Raw genomic sequence first — 19,784 nt, 5'->3', positions numbered from 1 at the left:
AGGGCCCTGGGGACTGGAAATGGAATGAAAGGGCCCTCTGTTGTTGAGTGCCACCTGTGGGCTGTCATCTCCAGTCCCCATGGGCAGTGTTGGCCCAGTAGTGCACCGCGCAGTCTGATTGTGTGGCCAGGGACTTGCAGAACTGTTCTAGGAACAGCACGTGCAGAGGACCAGAGGTGGGAGGGTTGGGGCCTGGGGAGTCATGGCGGCTGGCAGAGTGGAGTGTGTGCACTAGGGAATCAGGGCTGACAGTGACGGGCCCTGTGACTATCAGATGAAGCCTGCTCAGGAGCCAGATGGGAGACTGAAGACAGGCATTTGATAGGGTCAGAGCAGAAGTTTTGAACTACCATTGTTTTACGCAAATAACACGCACATTGTGTTTTCTGCCAACCGTGCAACCCTCTCGCATATTTTCCTAGGCGTGTGCATTGTGTGCGTGGGCGGATTAATGTGGGTGTGTTATTTGTGGAAAACTACAGTATCTGTCTACTGTGTGGATCATTTATACATATGGGGGTTAGGGGCTGTACCCTGAACCAGGGCCAAAATGGTATGATAGTGAGGATGGAGGGGAAGTGGGAGAATTCCAGATGGCAGGACACAGGGCTGATTTGATGGAGGAGAGAAGGTGCCATGTTTCTGGCTTGGGCATTTGGTGACTAGCAAGGGCCCATGACGATACCAACAAGGAGCATGGGTCTGGGGCTCAGAGGAATGTCCCCTGTGCATATTTGGGAGCGGCAGTAGTGAGCAGGAGCACCTGGCTCACAGATACCCTAGAGGATGCCAGTTTGACAAACACACAACAGACCGAGGTAGCAGACTGAAGGAAGACATTTGCTCTAAAACTGAAAAGATGGTACCCCGATAGAAAAGAGGCAAAGACTGTGAATAGGTATTTTACAGAACGGGGTGCCCAGAAGGACAACAGGGACAGCAAGCGATGCCACATCAAAGCTCTTGGTGAACAGAGAAATGCAAGCGCCAGCCATGCGTCACCTTATACTTGGGAGACTGGCAAGAATCAGAAGGCTGGACAGTGCAGGGGCAGTGGGAGGTAGGGAGCCCTGTGCACTGAATGGGGAAAAGAACAACTGCACCCTCCAACCAGGCAGTTCTGCCCCTGGGCAGGTGGGAGAGTTCAAGGATGTTCTCAACAGATGGGTAGCAAAAGTCAGGACAGACTCCAGGAGAAGCAGGAAACTCAGAGGGGTGTCCTGGCCCACCACCCCACCCACGCACCATGTGGTTCTTCAGGGCCCCTCCCTGGTGGCCTGCAGCAGGAAGGCCCCAGTCACCCCACGTTTGAGCCCCTGCAGACATCACAGGCCCACCAAGGAAACCACCCAGAGGAGGCTGGGCACACGCACTGGCGCTTCCTGGGGAAACCACCCAGTGGGGCCTCACAGGCAGGAGGAGCAAAGGGATGATGTCCTGTCCTTGCCCTCGTGCGTTAAGGCAATTTAGGGGAGGTAACGGACCTCACAGCCTTTAGACCTGGGCCCTGGGCCATCTTGTCAGGATTGAGAACAGCAGCTGGAGAAGAAGTTCTCCAGAGCTGCCTGTGAGCACAGGTGGAAGCCTGGGAGTGACCCCCAGCATTCAACGGCACCCACCCTGACCTGCTGAACACAACAGACTTTTCTGTCCTTGGGGTGGGGCACCTCCTGCCAGAAGCATCGCCAGCGGGAAAGGCAAGGGAGCCACCGTGGGCCCCTGTAAGTTCCTCCCAGAGAAGGGCTCCTCACCAAGGCCCAGTGAGGGTCTGGGGCACCTTACCCAGGCCTCCTGAGGGGCCTGTAGTCCCCTGGTTAACCATGGTATGTCAACCCAACTGGGGTCAAGCACTCATTCCCACCCCTCCCATACACACAAAATCATAAAAATGAACTTGGCTGTATGATCATAAGCCAACATTTTAGCTGCTCTAGATAAAACAGTGTAAAGCAAAAGCACCGGACATCCTACACTGCCCCCACCCCCACCTTGAGCCAAGACCACTAAGGTCAGCCAAGCAGTAGCATCACCTGATAGGTGGGTGGGCAGCAGACCCGGCATGGAAAAGGTCATCCCATGATCTAAGACTTGAAGAATTTCTCAGACTGCAGGTGGAGAAGATGTAACACTGCAGCTAGCGTGGGTGCGCGAGCACCCCCAACAGTGCTGCCCGTCTGCCCACTCATGCCCCACCTGAAAGGCCTCCTGCCACCTGCCAAAATGGACTCAGGAGACAGGTATCTGCTAGGGTGGGTTTCAAAAAGCAGATGAATCCAGTTTATTTTGGAAGCAAGCTCCTCCCAGAATTTTTATTTGCTGTATTTGAAAAATAACTATTTGTGTGATTCTCCCCCAAACCCTAAATCCTGCCAAGGCCAGTTTTAACACCCAAGGTCTCTTCAGGATCCTAGGCATGAAGACCGTGGGGGAGGTCACTGAGTCCCTGAGACAAGAGAAATGGTGTCCCTTGCCCAAAGTTTCTCCAAGCAGAACCAGCTGCTTCTCCAGATAGGACTGGGGAGGCTGCCTCAACACCCCCAGGAAGCAGTACCCCTCTCAGGGAATGGTTTGAGGGGTACCTGCTGATGGGCAAGGTTTCAGGTTAGTTCTCCCCAGATCCCAGTTCTGAGGGGCCACCTCTGGCCTCAGGGAGAATCAGGCCGTCAAAGTATCTCTGCAGCTCACGCAGGGCCCGGAAACGATGGGAGATGACATTCTTCTCGGCCTTGGGCATCTCTGCGTACCTACAGGGTGACAAGCGGCAGCTCAGGGAGAGGGGAGGCCAGGTTCAGGGAGGACGTGTACCCCACTCGAGCCCAAAGCTCAAGGAGTCCCCAGGGAAGGGTAGCAAGGCCACAGCTCCTGGCAGCCAGAGTTGTTTTTTAAACTGGGATAGAATTTTAAGTTCCCCTGTAGAGTAGGAACCCATATTCGCAAGCACGGAGGGATATTAAACTTGCTCTACCGTGTCCAAAACTCATTAAGGGAATCTGGGGACAGGGGATGAGCTGCATGTTTGATCAGCTTTGTCATCTGTTGACAGGAAGCAGCAGGGCCTGACAGAGCAAACACGGCAGCCTCCTCTAATGCATGGAGGCGGGGGACCTGGACAGCAGGCCAGTGGCCTATCTTCCGTGCCAGGACCCCAGTGAGTTGAGGATCCCAAACCCCACCTGCGCACTTCAGACCTGTGCTGTCCAATACGGGAGCCACTAGCCACGTGTAGCTAATTACACTGAGTTCCTCGGCCGCAGGAACCACGTTTCAGGTGCTCCACAGCCACATCCATGTAAGTACTGGATTAGACAGTGTAGGTATAGAACATTTCTGTCATCAAGAACGTTCCCAGACAGCACTGCTTCATAGCTGCCTGGCTATCGTGTGGCCTGAGGCCATGCTTCCTGAGGGCCGCTCCAGCCTGGAAAGCCTCTGATGCAAACACTGGCTGACGCATCTGATGCAATTCAGGGGTGGTTAGTATGAAACACTGAGAAGGCTTGGCACTGTGGGGATTTAAGGTCGCAACCACCCAAGGCTGCAACAGTGTTAACAGCTTTCCACACTAGATGAGCGGGGGGTCAGAAAATCATCCCACAAAACTGCCTGGTTTATACATAACCAGCCAAGGCCAGAGAGAAACCTCTGGAGCCAGAGAGCCCAGGCCTCCCACCTACGCCTGGCTGCCTCCCCCAACATCACCGGGCCACCCAGATTCCTTCAGCTGGAACAGCACCACAGAGCCTGCCACCACCCAAATCTGCGTGCTTGCACTTGGACGGGTGCTGACCCAACCCAGACCGCATCTACCCTGATCCCATATCCCAGGGGCTTACGTCTGCTCGTATCCATCAGGCTGAAAGCAGGGGTCCCAGCCAAAGTCCCGGGGGCCTCGGGGCACCACGATCTGGCCCTGCCATAGGAAAGGGGGACAACAGGTGTGTCACTGGATGTAGAGGACACACGCTAGGAGGGCAGCAGGCAGTGGGTTTGGTTATTTGTGAATTTGGTTAAACTCGATTTACTCAAAATGTATGGATTCAAGGGACACTTGATTGCCTACAAATGTCTGCTGAAGGCCTAAAAAAATACAGGTTGGGAAGAGCTCTCCCCTCACACAGGAAGAACCACATCCACTATCAGTCTACTGCCTCCCCTGGGTCCACATCTTTAAACTGTGACCTCACTGAAGGATTCAAAAGCTGATGTTAAACATCTTCTCCTACCAGCAAGTTGAGGGCTCTGACCTCTGCAGACACATCCTATGCCTGCTACTATTACGGCATTCCTCAGCGGACAAGGGAGGCTCCAACAAGTAGTAGAAAGACAACGACCCACACATAAGTGAGCTCAGTAAACATTGGCTCCAACAGGCAAATTCCAATGTGAAATGTTATAAAGAGAACAAATTATAGCCCAGTGTCATGCAATGTGATGTTGCCATGAAAGTAAAAACAAAAACTCGGAAGTGGGAAAAGACAGGGATTAGTTACATAAATGCCAAATCTATCAGACCCAAATCCAAATTCAGCTTCTGCTGGTGGGGAGCTGTGTGACCAAGGCCAATAACTGAACCACTCTGAACCTCACTCATGTAACAAATGTTTTTTGAACCACTACATGGAGCCAGGCACTGTTTTCAGCACTGAGGCACAGGAGGCCTAGCCTTGCCCTCACAGAACTGATCATCTCTTGAGCAAAATAGGCTTTAAGCCAGGAAACATATTAATGGACACCAAAGGCAAAGTGTCTTAAAAGAGGGCAGACAGGGTGCTCGGTTCAAGGAAAGAAACAGCAGGGACTGACTTAAGTGAGGAGGTCAAGGAGGCCTCAGGGGGGACACTTTGACCACATAAAGGTATGAGGCTCTAAGAACATTAAAGGTGGGACCACACAGCTGGTGCCAAGGTCCTGAGATGGGGAGGGGCTTGGCATATCTGAGTGGCAGAAAGGACAATGTAGTTGGGGCTTAGAGAGCCCAGGTGAGATGAACAAACAGGCTGCCTCAGGTGAAGTGGGGCAAGCAACAAAAACATGGGAAGCGGCCCAAGTTGGGGAAACAACAGGGAATGGTGGGGCCACAGTGACACAGGCCCCATCAACAGAGCAGCTGCTACTCAGTCACTGTGCAGAAAGCTGGGTCTCTGGTTATTTGAGCTTCTGACTTTTTAAGTGGACATTTCTGTGAAGATAGCAGACGACTAAGTTTTAAAATTTAACCTGGCAGGGCAAAATGCAACACGTGTGTACAGCCCCCGGCGCAGCCTCTATGGTAGGGCTTTGTTCACTACGGTGAGGACACGGGTTTTATCCTGGGAAGGGCAGGAAGCAGCTGAGGGTCTGGGGAGAATGATGTGCCACTGGGAGAAAGGATGGGGTGTGGGGAAAGCAGGCCAGCTGGGAGGATGGTCTGGACCCTCTGAGAAACAGATGAGCCCAAGGGTCTGGTAGGTGGGGTGGGTGGGGAGTACTGAAAAACATCTAGGGAAAAATTAAGATTTTACACAGTCAGAAGAAACATCCAAGAGAAGCTGGAGCCTCAGCAGTTGGACAGATCGGAGCTTGGAGAAGTCTGGGCTGCAGATGTAGCTTTGGAAGCTGTCACCTTCAGTTTCCTTACTGGCCTCTCAGGTGGGCACGGGTGCCAGAGATTCTGGGTATGTCAGCCCTCAACAGCTGTTACCATAGTAATGGTTTCATGAAACATCCACCCCAGGGGTCAAATAGGTTTCAGGACCGACAGCATTTCTAACTGTGGTATGCAAGCAAGCCTCTCAGCAAAGCCCTGGTGCTAATTAACTCTGGTCCCAGGGGTCCTTACACTACCATCCTGCTGATGACCCTGGAGCATCTGCTCTGAGTCGCAGCTCCCTCTGGTGACATGTTGGGGTACGGCATCCAGGTGGGTGGCCAAGAGTGGGTTCTCACCGAGGTCCGGCCCCTGAACAAGCGCACAGGCTCTCTGGGGTCCCCAGTGCTGAGTGCGAACGTGCAGAGTGCATAAGCCGACTTGTCTTCGAACCCGGCCAGAAGCTGGTGGAGACCTGCGGGCAGGTGCAGTGAGGGCTCAGCTCACAGTCAGTGCTGCCCAGCAACTCCCCCTACCACCAGGGAGAAGCCCATCACAGGTTGGGAGGGAGGCCCTCAATAAGGGGCTGAGCCAGGGAAGGGACTAAGCTTAAAACAGAAGGCTATGGGTATACATGCTTCCCTCTGGCACAAGCTGAGACAAGACTTTGCTAAAAATCACAATATCAGCCAAATGCCATGGAAATCTGAACACTGACAGCTGCTGTGTAATATCAATTATTTTTTAGTTAACAAGAGTATGTTGTTGTTGTTGCCATGACAACCCCACACAGGACAGGAGTCGTGATCCACAGGATTTTGGTTGGCTGATTTTCAGAAGTAGATCATCAGGCCTTTCTTCCTAGCCTGTCTCAGACTGGAAACTCCACTGAAGCCTGTTCAGCATCACAGCAACACGTAAGCCTCCACTGACAGAGGGATGGTGGCCGCACTGGCCAGGAACTGAACTCGTGTCTCCCGCATGGAAGACGAGAATTCTACCACTGATCCCCCCACTGCACCCAACAGTAGCATAGTTGTTAAATTCTTCATATCTTTTAAAGATATAGCCTAAAGAACTGATACAAGACAGAAGTCTGAGATTTGCTTTAAAATAATAGTTTCTAGGGGATTTGAAGAGGGTTATAGAAGACACAAGATGGTCTCTGTGCTGACAAATCTGGAAGCTATAGAATGAGGACATGAAATTCATTTTTCTATTCTACTATGGTATATATTTGAAATGTTCTGTAATATATAATATCTTTAAAAGCACCTAAAAAGTGAACACTCTGCCCCACAACTGTGGGTGACAGGGTATATACTACTAGGGCCCAGAAGAGGCAGTACCCCGTCCCAGGCCAGGCCCTGGCTGAGGCAAAGATATGCCAACACCCACTTGGGCCAAGCCCCTCTCACAGACCCAGAATCAACCACAATGCCTTTGCCCCTCCAACTCACAGCCCCCTCAACCTCACCCTATCCACTCCTTTCATATCTGTGTCCCCTGGAGGCAGGCGTGCAGGGACAGTGTGAGCCGCAGGTTACGGATGGGGGAACAGAGGTGAAGGGGCCCCAAAACAGGGGCAAAACCTGTATCTCCTGGTTATGATCTGCGGCCCCTTCCCTAGGCAATCCCCAGATACCGAATTCCCAAGAGATCCAAGGGAAGGGACAAAAGGGGATAATACCTTCAGGCTTTAACTTCTCCAGAAACCACTTTCTGCAAGAGAAATAAAGGCGGATCAAACACAGAAGCACAGGGGTCTTCCTACCAACTTCTTCTCTAGGTTGTGCCTTGCAGGTATTAGAGCCCAAAGGCAGTCAAAGGGAAATGATAGAAATCTCAAAGTCAAGAGAAATACCCAATAGGAAAAAGGAAATGGAAACAAACAGGCAATTCATAGGAGAAAAACCGATGAACTAATGAAGGCTCCAACCTCACTGGTGATGAGGGAGATGCAAATTAAAACCCCACCTGGTCATTTCACACTCAGCAAAGTGCTGAATACTAAAAAGCCTTAATACTCAGTGCTGGCAAGGAAGTGGAGAGATGGAGACTCCAGTGTACTGTGGGGAGAAGCGTACATGGGTGCCATTGCCTTGGCAAACAAAGTGACAATTGAAAAGTTAAAGACATACATATCTAAAACCCAGCAACAGCACTTCTGTACATACAACCCTGACCCCCATGCAAGGGTCTTCAAATTAGGGTATGTGCACTCTAAAGACACAAAAAGACTTTTTAAGAGGTCCCGGGCACTGAATAGTTTTAAGAAAATCAATGTTCAGATCTCAACTTCCTTATTTCCTCTTTCCTGAAACTGATCTGCCCGTGAATGTACCTCTCTCAAACAAGTGGGTCCTCTTTCCCATATTTACTTACACAATCACATTCTCACACTTTACAAAAGAAAGGCCTGCCTCTTCCCCACCCCTAATCCTTCCCGGGGACAAGGACAGTCAGAAACATTGGCATTGATGCCAAGACAGTTAACAACCTGCAACATCAGGTAATCAATCCTTCTGCAGTTCAGGTGGTTTTGTGACCGGGGCCCTGACAGAGGTAGGGGAACACTCACATGTAGGGGCCAGGGAGTCCCCCGAGGGCATTGAAGCACAGACAGGTATCCTCCACCAGCACAGGCCCCTGCACCTGCAGCACAAGGACACGCAGCCCTGAGGCCCAGGGACCACAGCAGGCCCCATCCCTGCCTGAACTCCAGCCAGGCCCATGGCTACTTGGGATCTGCAGCAGCAACAGATGGAGGTCCATCAAGAGCCACAGGCAACAGCCCTCAGCTACTCTCTTATCTTCCTTTTAAGAGACATGGACACCAAACCCTCAGCACGCTGTAAAATCTGCTCCAGGCACAGCAGTGAGAGAGCTGAGATTCACACCCATGCAGCCTGACTCTTCATAAAGTGCTCTTTCTTGGTTCCATCAAGATGGAGGAGTACCAGGGTGGATGTATGTGGGGAGAAGGCAGGGGCTGGAATGTGTGTATCTGAGAATTTGGAGAGAATGTGCGTGTGCACATGGGTGCACATGTGTACAGACTTGGGAATGGGGGGCGGAGGACAGAGTGCAGTCAGGGTTGGAAAAGGAAAGCAGGGTTTGAGGGCCAACATTAACTGACCCCAGCCTAGCTGGGCATGGGCAGGTCCTTCAGTCATGACCAACCACGTCCACCCTAGTATCCTCTGCCTGTCTCCAGTGGGGACAGGCCCTGGGAGCTAGCAGGCCAAGAGGAGAAAGTACGGGACTAGTACAGGGCAAGCACCTGGCAAGCCGCCTCCTGACACTTCTGGATGGAAATCTCATCTGGCTCTCCTTGGTACTCCGGCACTTATCAGGGAAACAGACACACAGAGTCAGGTCACGGGGAGACACAGAAATTGAACCATCTTTCAAAAATAAAACAAAACAGAGACATACGGTCAATTTTCTGAGCCACCAAAGTGCATGGAAACTTATCTCCTAGAATCTGAATGACCTGTTAATAAAGAACAGTTATCACCATTTGTTAATCAATTCCCACTATTACATGAGTTGTCAGCCCACCTTTCTCATCAGGTAAGGCTCCTGACAAAACCCTAAAGCTTACCAAGTCAGGGCCCCGAGCCTCATCCCAGCCTCCAGGGTTCTACCCTAGCAGGTCACCTCCCCCATCTCCTCACCCCCTTGCCCTTCATATTTCAGCTCTCTGCTCATGCTGACCCTTCCCCACCCCACCCAAACACCCTTCTCCCATCTCAGTGCTTCCAGAAACCCTATCCATCATCACAGGCCAGGAATTCTCTATCGGGGCTAGCCAGAATTCAGGAGGCCTGCGAACTTGGACAGAGGGAGAAAAAAAAAAAAAAACCTAGTTCATTAATCTCTAGCTGAAATGTAGCATCTCTTCCAATTATGAATATAGACAACACATCAAAATAGTATCAACAGTTCCTCCGACCTTTAACTCTATTAAAATCACACATATTGTCATGTCTCATTACAGTTGTTAGAAATATCTTAAAATATTACTTGCAATCCTATTTTGCCAGGGGGTCCTGGTGGCACAATGGTTAAGAGCGACAGCTGCTAACCAGAAAGTCAGCAGTTTGAATCCACCAGCTGCTCCCTGGAAACCCTACGGGGCAGTTCTACTCTGTCCTACAGAGCCGCTGTAGGGTTGCTATGCATCAAATCAAATCAACTAGACGGCAATGGGCTTTTTTTTTTTTTTTTGGTATTTTGCCAGATCAAACTCTTTTAATGCATCAATAACACATATGCATGCATATAAATACGTATATGTACATACACACATATACGTAACTAGATCACAAATACATTTGTAGTATCTTAATCATTTTACTTCAATATAATTGATTTCCTTTGTGAGCCTCCGCATTTTATTTTGTACATTTAGAAATATTTTCCTGAAAAGGGGTCCACAGGCTTCACCAGTCAGTCAGTGGAGTACACTGGACGAAAAGAAGACAAACTCACCCTTCTAGGTGAAGTTTAAGCCCACCTTCTCAAGAGAGCTTCCCCTAGCCACTCCTTTAAATGTGGCAGGGACATGTTTTCAGCCAGAGGCGAAGATGGGCTTGGGGTTTGGCACACACTAAGCTGCATGGGGCTCGCTGGGGTGCCGTGAGCTGTCTGCTTCAATGGCCTGGTGGCAGGATCCAAACCTTTTATCAGCACAGGGCTCTGGCTCTGGCTCTGGCTCTGGGGAAGGACACCTGGCTTGGCACCTAACACACCACTGGTTCCTCTGCTGTGGACAGATGAAAGCTCCCCTAACAACTGCACCTCATTGGTCTGCCTCAGACATATTCAGTGGGTGTCGTCCCTTCACTCCCCACAGGTGACCCCACTCCACTTCCTAGGCCGTGGCTCACTGGGCTTGGCAAACCCTTGACTGGAGCAGACCAGTCAGAGCTGATGTATGGCAGGAGCATCACTGCCCACTCCAACAGGAGATGCAGAATGAGAAAGACCCGAAGAGCAGCAGGGACGAGTGTCGGAGTGAGGAATACAAGGGCAGGCCAGCCCCTCACAAGGCTCCTCAGGTCCTGTGGGACATCACATTCTCTCCCACAATCAGCTAGTGGCTTGGATAAACCCCATGTGTCTCTGTTACTTGCAGCCAAAGAAAGTTCCATCAACCCCCAGAATCCTTCCAGTTAGCCACAGTGATGTTGCTCCCTATGGGCAGGAACTTTGGATCCATTGCTTCCTTCACTTCTCTCCACAGCACTGTGGAGCTGACCTTCCGCACCCTCCCTATTTCACAGATGCAAAAAGAGGCTGGGGACCACATTTCTGACCATAGGGAAATAGGGTCCGCTCAGTTTGGATACCATCCCATGCCCTCTCCAGCCCTTCTGGGCCAGCCCCAGAGAGTTTGGGGTCCCATTTTGGGATCTAGTTCATTAGGTGACCTTTTGGGATAAGTGCTAAAAGCCCCACCACTACTTTGGTTTCCACAGCCTCTGGCCTCACAGGCTCTGTCCAGATCTGTAAAGCCCCCCATTCCGCACAGACACCGCCGTCCCACTCCCCGCGCCCCACAAACCCCTGCCCGGAACCATCCCTCCCGGCCGGACTCTGTTCTCCCTCAGTGCCCCTTGCCACGTGCTTGCTTTCGCCTGGAAGCCCCTTCTCCGCCTATCTCCCGCCGTCTCTGCCACACGCTACCCCCAATGTCTCCCGGACGGCCCCCCACGCCCTCCTGGCACCTCCTCCAGTTTCTTGGAGTTCCCCGTCACAAACACAATCTTCTTCCCAGCCAAGGCGCCCGCCATAGTGATGCCGTCTACTCCTGGGTCCACCGGAAGCTCCTTTGCCTTGAGTCCCAGGGCACTTCCGGCTGGGGGCTGTAGGCGGAAGGGAACCCTGTGACTTCCGGTCTGATATTCCAGGGAAGGCAGCCCCGGGTTTCGCAGGCGTCCAACGCGCGGCGGCAAGGTCGCCCCTGCGCCCGCCGTGGGTAGAAGGGAGGCAAGTGGAGCCGCCTCTCTGCGGCCGCACTGATGGAGTCCGCGATGCCATGCCCGAGACTAGGGTTGAGTACGCCAAGACCGACCCCCTCCGCCGAGGGACGCTTTCACTGCGCCGGTATCACCGCACCCACTCCACCCCCTCCCACGCCTGCCTTTGTCCCTCTGCTGAAACCAGGGCGTGGACGGGAGCAAAGAACCCCCTCGTCCCTAACCCCTTACGCCTTGTGCTCTGGGCTGTTCGCTGTCTCCCCGAACACCTCCTAAACTGTTTCCGAGAACTCTTCCTCTGGGCAAGGGGCTCTAGACCCGGGTCTCCATCCTGACTTCACCTTCAGCACGGCTCTCCTAGCTTCCTTCCTGCCTGCCAGCTGTGATCTACTTGACTGTGATCTTGGCATATCCTAAGCAAACGTGGTCTTTTCACCCACCTCCCAAGCTTGGGACCTCAGTTTTTCCATTCCTTCATCCCATCAGTCTCAAATCCATCATCCCTTCTCTGTACCTACCATCTAAGCCAGATCTTTGCATCCATCCTGAACACAGCGAGGAAGTAGGAAGTGCCCCAGCAGGCCTACCCGTGAGACAGGCCTTGGCCCTCCCCTAATATTTCCCTCCAGGGGCTCAACGCAGTACTGCCTGAAGCCTTGGGGCCAAACTGAAACCCAAACCTGTTGCCATGGAGTGGATTCCGACTCATAGCGACCCTACAGGACAGAGAAGCACTGCCCTATAGGGTTTCCAGGGAGCACCTGATGGATTCCAACTGCTGCCCTTTTGGTTAGCAGCCTTAGCCTTGGGGCTGTAGCTCCCAAATGACCCCCTAGGCCCAAGAACCAGAGGGAGGGTTTGTATTCTTATCAAGCTCCCCAGGTCATTCTGATGCTTAACCAAGTATGGAAACCACTCTTTTAGGTGGTGACCTATTTTCTGTTACTGAAGCAGAAACACTAATGACCCCAAATCTTAGGTTAGACTTGGGGAATGGGTGCCCCACCACATCATCCATCTTCTTCTTCATGATGTCATGGGGACTCCTCAGGGAGGTGGGAGGGGCAAAGGTGACATGGTTGTTGAAAGCTTTAACTACAGCCTCAGGCAAGGAGGAGCTTGTCAGGGACAGGAGGGAGGCACCCGGAGTACCACACAGCCAGTTACCACACGCTATGATCAGTGCAATGACCCAGGAACACTGGGTATTAGAAGCACTGCCTAAGTTGGGGAGGCCTGGACAGTCACCCGGCAAGTAATGTGTCTTAGTTATCTAGTGCTGCTGTAACAAATACCACAAGTGGGTGGCTTTAACAAACAAATTTATTTTCTCACATTCGAGGAGGCTAGAAGTCCAGATTCAGGGTGCTGACTATAGAGAAAGGCTTTCTCTCTCTATTGGCTCTGGAGGAAGGTCCTTGTCTCTTTGAGCTTCTGCATGGCCTGAATTTAAGCACGAGGAGAAATAAGACAAACCCAAACACAAATGAAAGGACATTTTACAAAATACATGTCCTGTAATCAGAGGCAGATTATCCAATAAACAAGGTAAGCATGGGTTTACTTGTGCATATTTACTAATCTGTAGTCAACAATTTCACATGGGTTTCACTACATCCTTGAATTCAGGGCACTGGCTCTCTCTCTATTGGCCTCTGGAGGAAGGACCTTGTCTCTTCTGAGCTTCTGCTCCTGAGCAATCTTGTGGCATCTCTCTTCCCCCATCTCTGCTTCTTTTGCTTGCTTGTTTAAATCTCCTTTATATCTCAAAAGAGATAAACTCAAAACAATAATCCTAATCCTGCCTACTACACTAATTCTGCCTCATTTAACATAACAAAGACAACTCATTCCCAAATGGGATTATGACCAGAGGCATTGAAAAAAAAAACACTGCCTTGAGTCTTTCCAACTCATAGCGACCCTAAAAGACAGAGTAGAACTGCCCCATAGGGTTCCCAAGGCTGTAAACTTTACGGAAGGAGCCCTGGTGATGGGTGGTATAGTAGTTAGGTGCTTGGCTGCTAACTGAAAGGTTGGTGGTTCAAATCCACCAGCCACTCCTCAGGAGAAAGATGTGACAGTCTGCTACCGCAAAGATTTACAGCCTTGGAAATCCTATAGGGCAGTTCTACTCTGTCCTATAGCATTGCTATGAGTCGTAATTGGCTCGACGGCAGTGAGTTTGGTTTTTTGGTAATCTTTAGGGAAAATCTTTCTCCTGCATACCATATGATCCAGCAATCCCACTCCTAGAAATATATCCTAGGGAAATAAGAGTTGTCAAATAGATGTATGTACACCCATGTTCATAGCATTGTTCACAATAGCAAAAAGATGGGAACAACTTGATGTCCATCAACAGATGAATGGATAAACTGTGGTACATACACACAATGGAATATTACGCAACACTAAAGAACAATGATGAATTTGTGAAGCATCTCATAACATGGATGGATCTGGAGGACATTATGCCGAGTGAAGTAAGTCAATCACAAAAGGGCAAATATTGTATGAGACTACTATAAAAACTCATGGAAAGGTTTACATACAAAAAGAAACAATATTTGATGGTTATGAGGGAGGGGAGGGGTAGGGATGGAAAAACACAGACAATACATAAGCAGTAACTCTGGTGAACGGTAAGACAGTACACGATACTGGGGATGCCAGCACAACCTGTACAAGGCAAGGCCATGGTAGCTCCAGAGACATCCAAACTCCTGAGGGACTGATTTGCTGGGCTGAGGGCTATGGGGACCAAGGTCTCAGGGAACATCTAGCTCAACTGGCATAACATAATTTATAAAGAATATGTTCTACACTCTACTTCTTTTTTTTTTTTTTTAACAATTTTTATTGTGCTTTAAGTGAAAGTTTACAAATCAAGTCAGTCTCTCTCACAAAAACCCATATACACCTTGCTACACACTCCCAATTACTCTCCCCTTATTGAGACAGCCTGCTCTCTCCCTCCACTCTCTCTTTTCATGTCCATTTCGCCAGCTTCTAACCCCCTCCACCCTCTCATCTCCCCTCCAGACAGGAGATGCCAACATAGTCTCAAGTGTCCACCTGATCCAAGAAGCTCACTCCTCACCAGCATCCCTCTCCAACCCATTGTCCAGTCTAATCCTCTATGTCCTACTTTGGTGAGTATCATCAGGGGTCTTAAAAGCTTGTGAGCAGCCATCTAGGATACTCCACTGGTCTCACCCCTTTGGGAGCAAGGAATAATGAAGAAAACTAAAGATGTAAGGGAAAGATTAGTCCAAAGGACTAATGATCCACATCTACCACGGCCTCCACCAGACTGAGTCCAGTAGAACTAGATGGTGCCCAGCTACCACCACTGACTGCTCTGACAGGGATCACAATAGAGAGTCCCAGACAGAGCTGGAGAAAAATAGAGAACAAAATTCTAACTCAAAAAGAAGGACCAGACTTGCTGACCTGTCAGAGACTGGAGAAACCCTGAGAGTATGGCCCCTGGGCACCCTTTCAGCTCAGTAATGAGGCCACTCCTGAGGTTCACCCTTCAGCCAAAGATTGAACAGGCCCATGGAACGAAACAAGACTTAAAGGGCTGCACCAGCCCTGGGGCAGAGACTGGAAGGCAGGAGGGAAGAGGAAAGCTGGTCATAGGGAGCCCAAGGTTGAGAAGGGAGAATGTTAACATGTCATGGGGTTGTAAACTAATGTCACAAAATAATGTGTGTACTGTTTGATGAGAAAATAGTTTGTTCTGTAAACCTTCATCTAAAGTTCAATTAAAAAAAAGAGAGAGAGAGAGGAAATCTTTCTCCTGCAGAGTGCCTGGTGGGTCTGAACAGCCAGTTTTTTAGTTAGCAGCAGAGCCCTTAACCACTGTGCCACCAGGGCTCCTTGAAGTTACACTATACTAGATTTTAAATATGTGGATTTTTACCCCTTCAGCAAGGAATATGCCAGAAAACCTCTTTGAATTGTACTCCCCCTCATTGTGGAGGCAACTCAGTTAAGCAAAGGACAATTCCAGTCCTCAAAGGAGCTTGTCAGATCCCATCGATTCTACTTCGTAATAGTTTTGGTATCAACCCCTTCCTCTCCATTCCCACTTCTACTGTTGTGAATCCACATGGATATGGAGCAACAGGAAATATAGAATGGTACAGCCACGTTGGAAGACAGCCTAGCGGTTTCTTGCGAAGCTAAACATAGGCTTACCTTGTGATCCAGCAATCATAGTCCTAGGTATCTACCCAAATGAATTAACATTTCATGACCACAAAAAACCTGCCCGTGCGTTTTCTTAAAAAGTTAGAAATAGAACTACCATTCAACCCAGAAATCCCACTCCTCGGAATATACCCTAGAGAAATAAGAGCCTTTACACGAACAGATACATGCACACCCATGTTTATTGCAACACTGTTTATAATAGCAAAAAGCTGGAAGCAACCAAGGTGTCCATCAATAGATGAATGGTTAAATAAATTATGGTACATTCACACAATGGAATACTACGCATTGATAAAGAACAGTGACGAATCTGTGAAACATTTGATAACATGGAGGAACCTGGAAGGCATTATGCTGAGTGAAATTAGTCAGATGCAAAAGGACAAATACTGTATAATACCACTATCATAAGATCTTGAGAAACAGTATAAACTGAGAAGAACACATTCTTTTGTGGTTATGAGAGGGGGGAGGGAGGGAGAATGGGAGAGGGTTATTTACTGATTAGTTAGTAGATAAAAACTACTTTAGGTGAAGGGAAGGACAATACTCAATACAGGGAAGGTCAGCTCAATTGGACTGGACCAAAAGCAAAGAAGTTTCCGGGATAAACTGAATGCTTCGAAGGTCAGCGGAGCAAGGGCAGGGGTTTGGGGACTATGGCTTAAGTGGACTTCTAAGTCAATTGGCATAATAAACTCTATTATGAAAACACTCTGCATCCCACTTTGAAGTGTGGTGTCTGGGGTCTTAAATGCTAACAAGCGGCCATCTAAGATGCATCAATTGGTCTCAACCCACCTGGATCAAAGGAGAATGAAGAACACCAAGGTCACACGATAACTATGAGCCCAAGAGACAGAAAGGGCCACATGAACTAGAGACTTACATCATCCTGAGACCAGAAGAACTAGATGCTGCCCGGCCACAATTGATGACTGCCCTGACAGGGAGCACAACAGAGAACTCCTGAGGGTGCAGGAGAACAGTGGGATGCAGACCCCAAATTCACACATAAAAAGACCAGACTTAATGGTCTGACTGAGACTAGAAGAATCCCGGCGGTCATGGTCCCCAAACCTTCTGTTGGCCCAGGACAGGAACCATGTCCAAAGACTACTCATCAGACATGGAAGGGACTGGACAATGGGCTGAAGAGAGATGCTGATGAAGAGTGAGCTACTTGTATCAGGTGGACACTTGAGACTGTATTGGCATTTCCTGTCTGGAGGAAGATGGGAGGGTAGAGAGGGTTAGAAACTGGCAAAACGGTCACGAAAGGAGAGACTGGAAGAAGTGAGCGGGCTGACTCATTGGGGGAGAGTAAATGAGAGTATATAGTAAGGTGTATATAAGCTTATATGTGACTGACTTGATTTGTAAACTTTCACTTAAAGCACAATAAAACTTATTTTAAAAAAAAAAAAAAAAACCTTCCCATGAATGCCTGTAGCAGCTTTATTCATAATGGCCCAAAATTGGAAGCCACCAAGATGTCCTTCAAAAGGTGAGTGAATAAACTGTGATACATCCATACAATGGAACACTATTCAGTGATAAAAATAAACGAGCTATCAAGCTACAAAAAAGGAGCCCTGGTGGGAGAGTGGTTAAGCATTCGGCTGCTAACCAAAAGGTCGGTGGTTTGAATCCATGGGGCCTCCGAGGGAGAAAGATGTGGCAGTCTGCTTCCATAAAGGTTACGAACTTGGAAACCCTCCAGAGCAGCTGTACTGTGTCCTGTAGGGCTGCTATGAGTCGAAATTGACTTGATGGCAAAGGTTTTGGTTTTTTATCAAGCTACAAAAAGGCCTGGAAGAGACTTAAAGGCATAGTGCTAAATGAAAGAAGCCAGTCTGAAAAAACTACATACTATATTATTCTAACCATATGGAATTCTGGAAGAGGCAACACTATACAAAAACCATTCCCACCGCTGTTAAGTCAAGGCTGTAAATCTCTATGGAAGCTGACTGCCACATCTTTCTTCTGCAGAGCTGCTGTTGGTTTCAAACCCCCAACCTTGTGGTTAGCAGTCAATTGCTTTAACCACTGTACCACCAGGGCTCCTGGCAACACTATGTTCTTGCTGTTAGATGCCCTCAAGCTGATTCCAACTTACAGCAACCCTACAGAACTGAGTCCGCACAGGGCTCCTTTTTTGAGGCTTGATAGCTCACTTATTTTTATTGCTGAATAATACTCCTTTGTAGGGATGTATCACAGTTTATTCATTCACCAGTGGGAGGACATCTTGGTTGCTTCCAATTTGCCCCGTAGAGCTTCCAAGGAGCAGCTGGTGGATTTGAACTGCTCAAGTTTTAGTTAGCAGCCAGCTCTTAACCACCAGGGCTCTGGCAACACTGTGGCAACACTATAAAAAAAAAAAAAAAATAGAGACAGTAAAAAGATCAGTAGTTACTGAGGTTTGGTGGGGGTGGGGACACATAGGTGAAGGACGGCACTCTAAGGGCAGTGAAACTGTTCTGCAGGACACTGTAATGGTGGATACATGCAGTATGCATTTTTCAAAACCCAAGGAACTGTACAACAGAGTGAAACCTAATGTAAACTGTGTATTTTTGTATATGTAATAATGTGTTTTTATAATGATACATGATGTAATAATATAACAATACTGGTTCCTCAATTGTAACAAATGCACTAGGCCAATGCAAGATGTTACTAATAGGGGAAACTGCTGAGGGAAAGGGAGCATATAGGAACTCTTGGTACTTTGCAGGATTTTAGTATATACCTAAAACTGCTCTAAAAATGTTTTAATGAAGGTGTGAACTATGAAATATTTCAAACTTACAGAAAACAATAAACACCCGGGTTCCCCCCATTCCAATTTAACAAATGTTATGATGTTAATAAGCTGTTTCAAACCCCTCCCCCGCTCCACCGCTCCACTCCATGGCCTTGCAATCTTTATTTCTGTCATTTGTCATCTCACTCACACACACACACACACACACAGTTTCATAGTACTGTAATAGAAATTCCCAGTAGTTTTTTGCTTTTTAAAAAATCCTGAATTCACATCCTGTCTCCGGTGTTTTTTTTTTAACAACTTTTTGTTGTTAGTTGCTGTTCCATCGGCTTAGTCTCATGGCCACCTTATGTACAACAGAACGAAATATTGCCTTGTCCTGTGCCATCTTCATGATAGTTTGTATGTTTGAGTCCACTGTTGCAGCTTTTTTGTGCCAATCCATCTCATTGAGGGTTTCCCTTGTTTTCATTGACCCTCTAGTTTACCAAACATGATGTCCTTTTCTAGTGATTAGTCTTTCCTGATCATGTGTCCAAAGTAAGTGAGCCAAAGTCTTGCCATCCTCACTTCTAAGGACTGTTCAATTTTAATGAGGTATAATTTATACCTAGTTTTTTACAGGTTCTTAAGAATTAAAGAAAAATCTAAATTTCCTATAGATATATATTTAAAAAAGTGCTTATTATGGAAAACTGGATCACTAATACTTGTATAACCTAATAAAGCCAGTATTATTTTTAAATAGGTGTAAAACTGCAGGTCTGAGTAAACAAAATACAAAGCAATTTATTTAAACGGAAGATTTGGTCTCTCTTTTAAATAAACCAAATATCACAGATAAAGGCAAAGTTCTCCTCTTAATTGCACCCCACCTTCTCCCTCCCGAGAGGTAATTGCTGTCCTAAATCGGGACGTATTCCAAAGCACGTTTTTGTACCTTTTCCACATATGTACATTTCCATAAACACTATGTAGTATTGTTTGGTGATTTTTAAAACATACGTAAATGTTGTCGATACATACAGCACATATCATTTGCAATAATTTCCACTTAACATTGTTTTTCTATGCTCCCAAACTCACTTTAAAGTAAAAAATTAAGAATTACTTTAAAAAAGAAGTTATATAGTTATAATTAATACAAAATTTGGTACTGTACCAGTAGAGACTAGGGGAACCCTGAGACTATAGCTCTGGGATACCCTTTAAACTTGAAGCTCAAACCACT

General features: G+C 48.3%; 1 protein-coding gene and 1 long non-coding RNA gene across 2 annotated transcripts; one reads left to right on the top strand and one right to left on the bottom strand.

Moving 5' to 3' along the window:
• Positions 1-26: 26 nt before the first annotated feature.
• ITPA (inosine triphosphatase) lies at positions 27-11,428 on the bottom strand. The gene is made up of 8 exons (XM_049869287.1): positions 11,302-11,428; positions 9,005-9,062; positions 8,850-8,914; positions 8,148-8,221; positions 7,257-7,288; positions 5,926-6,041; positions 3,834-3,910; positions 27-2,744 (listed from the first exon to the last, which is right to left on the bottom strand). Exons 1-8 carry the CDS (start codon positions 11,365-11,367, stop codon positions 2,603-2,605), a joined length of 630 nt encoding a protein of 209 aa, XP_049725244.1. The 5' UTR covers positions 11,368-11,428; the 3' UTR covers positions 27-2,602.
• A 55-nt stretch (positions 11,429-11,483) lies between these two features.
• LOC126067432 (uncharacterized) lies at positions 11,484-19,250 on the top strand. Its single transcript, XR_007515399.1, has 3 exons — positions 11,484-11,680; positions 13,919-14,039; positions 14,599-19,250. It is a non-coding gene; the product is annotated as an uncharacterized LOC126067432 (long non-coding RNA).
• Positions 19,251-19,784: the final 534 nt, after the last annotated feature.

Source organism: Elephas maximus, chromosome 25 (genome assembly GCF_024166365.1).
Source record: "Elephas maximus indicus isolate mEleMax1 chromosome 25, mEleMax1 primary haplotype, whole genome shotgun sequence".
NCBI lineage: Eukaryota > Metazoa > Chordata > Mammalia > Proboscidea > Elephantidae > Elephas > Elephas maximus.
The sequence above is the reverse complement of the archived record's forward strand: the minus strand, read 5'-3'. Positions and strand labels throughout refer to the sequence as shown.

What these genes read in the sequence shown, in the direction of transcription:
- ITPA (XM_049869287.1), bottom strand. Translation starts at nt 11,367, where the DNA reads ATGGCGGGCGCCTTGGCTGGGAAGAAGATTGTGTTTGTGACGGGGAAC. An exon ending in GTCAGGAGGCGGCTTGCCAG is followed by an intron (nt 8,222 to 8,849) that starts GTGCTTGCCCTG and finishes CTTGTGCTGCAG; the next exon opens with GTGCAGGGGCCTGTGCTGGT. An exon ending in CCTGATGGATACGAGCAGAC is followed by an intron (nt 2,745 to 3,833) that starts GTAAGCCCCTGG and finishes GTCACCCTGTAG; the next exon opens with GTACGCAGAGATGCCCAAGG.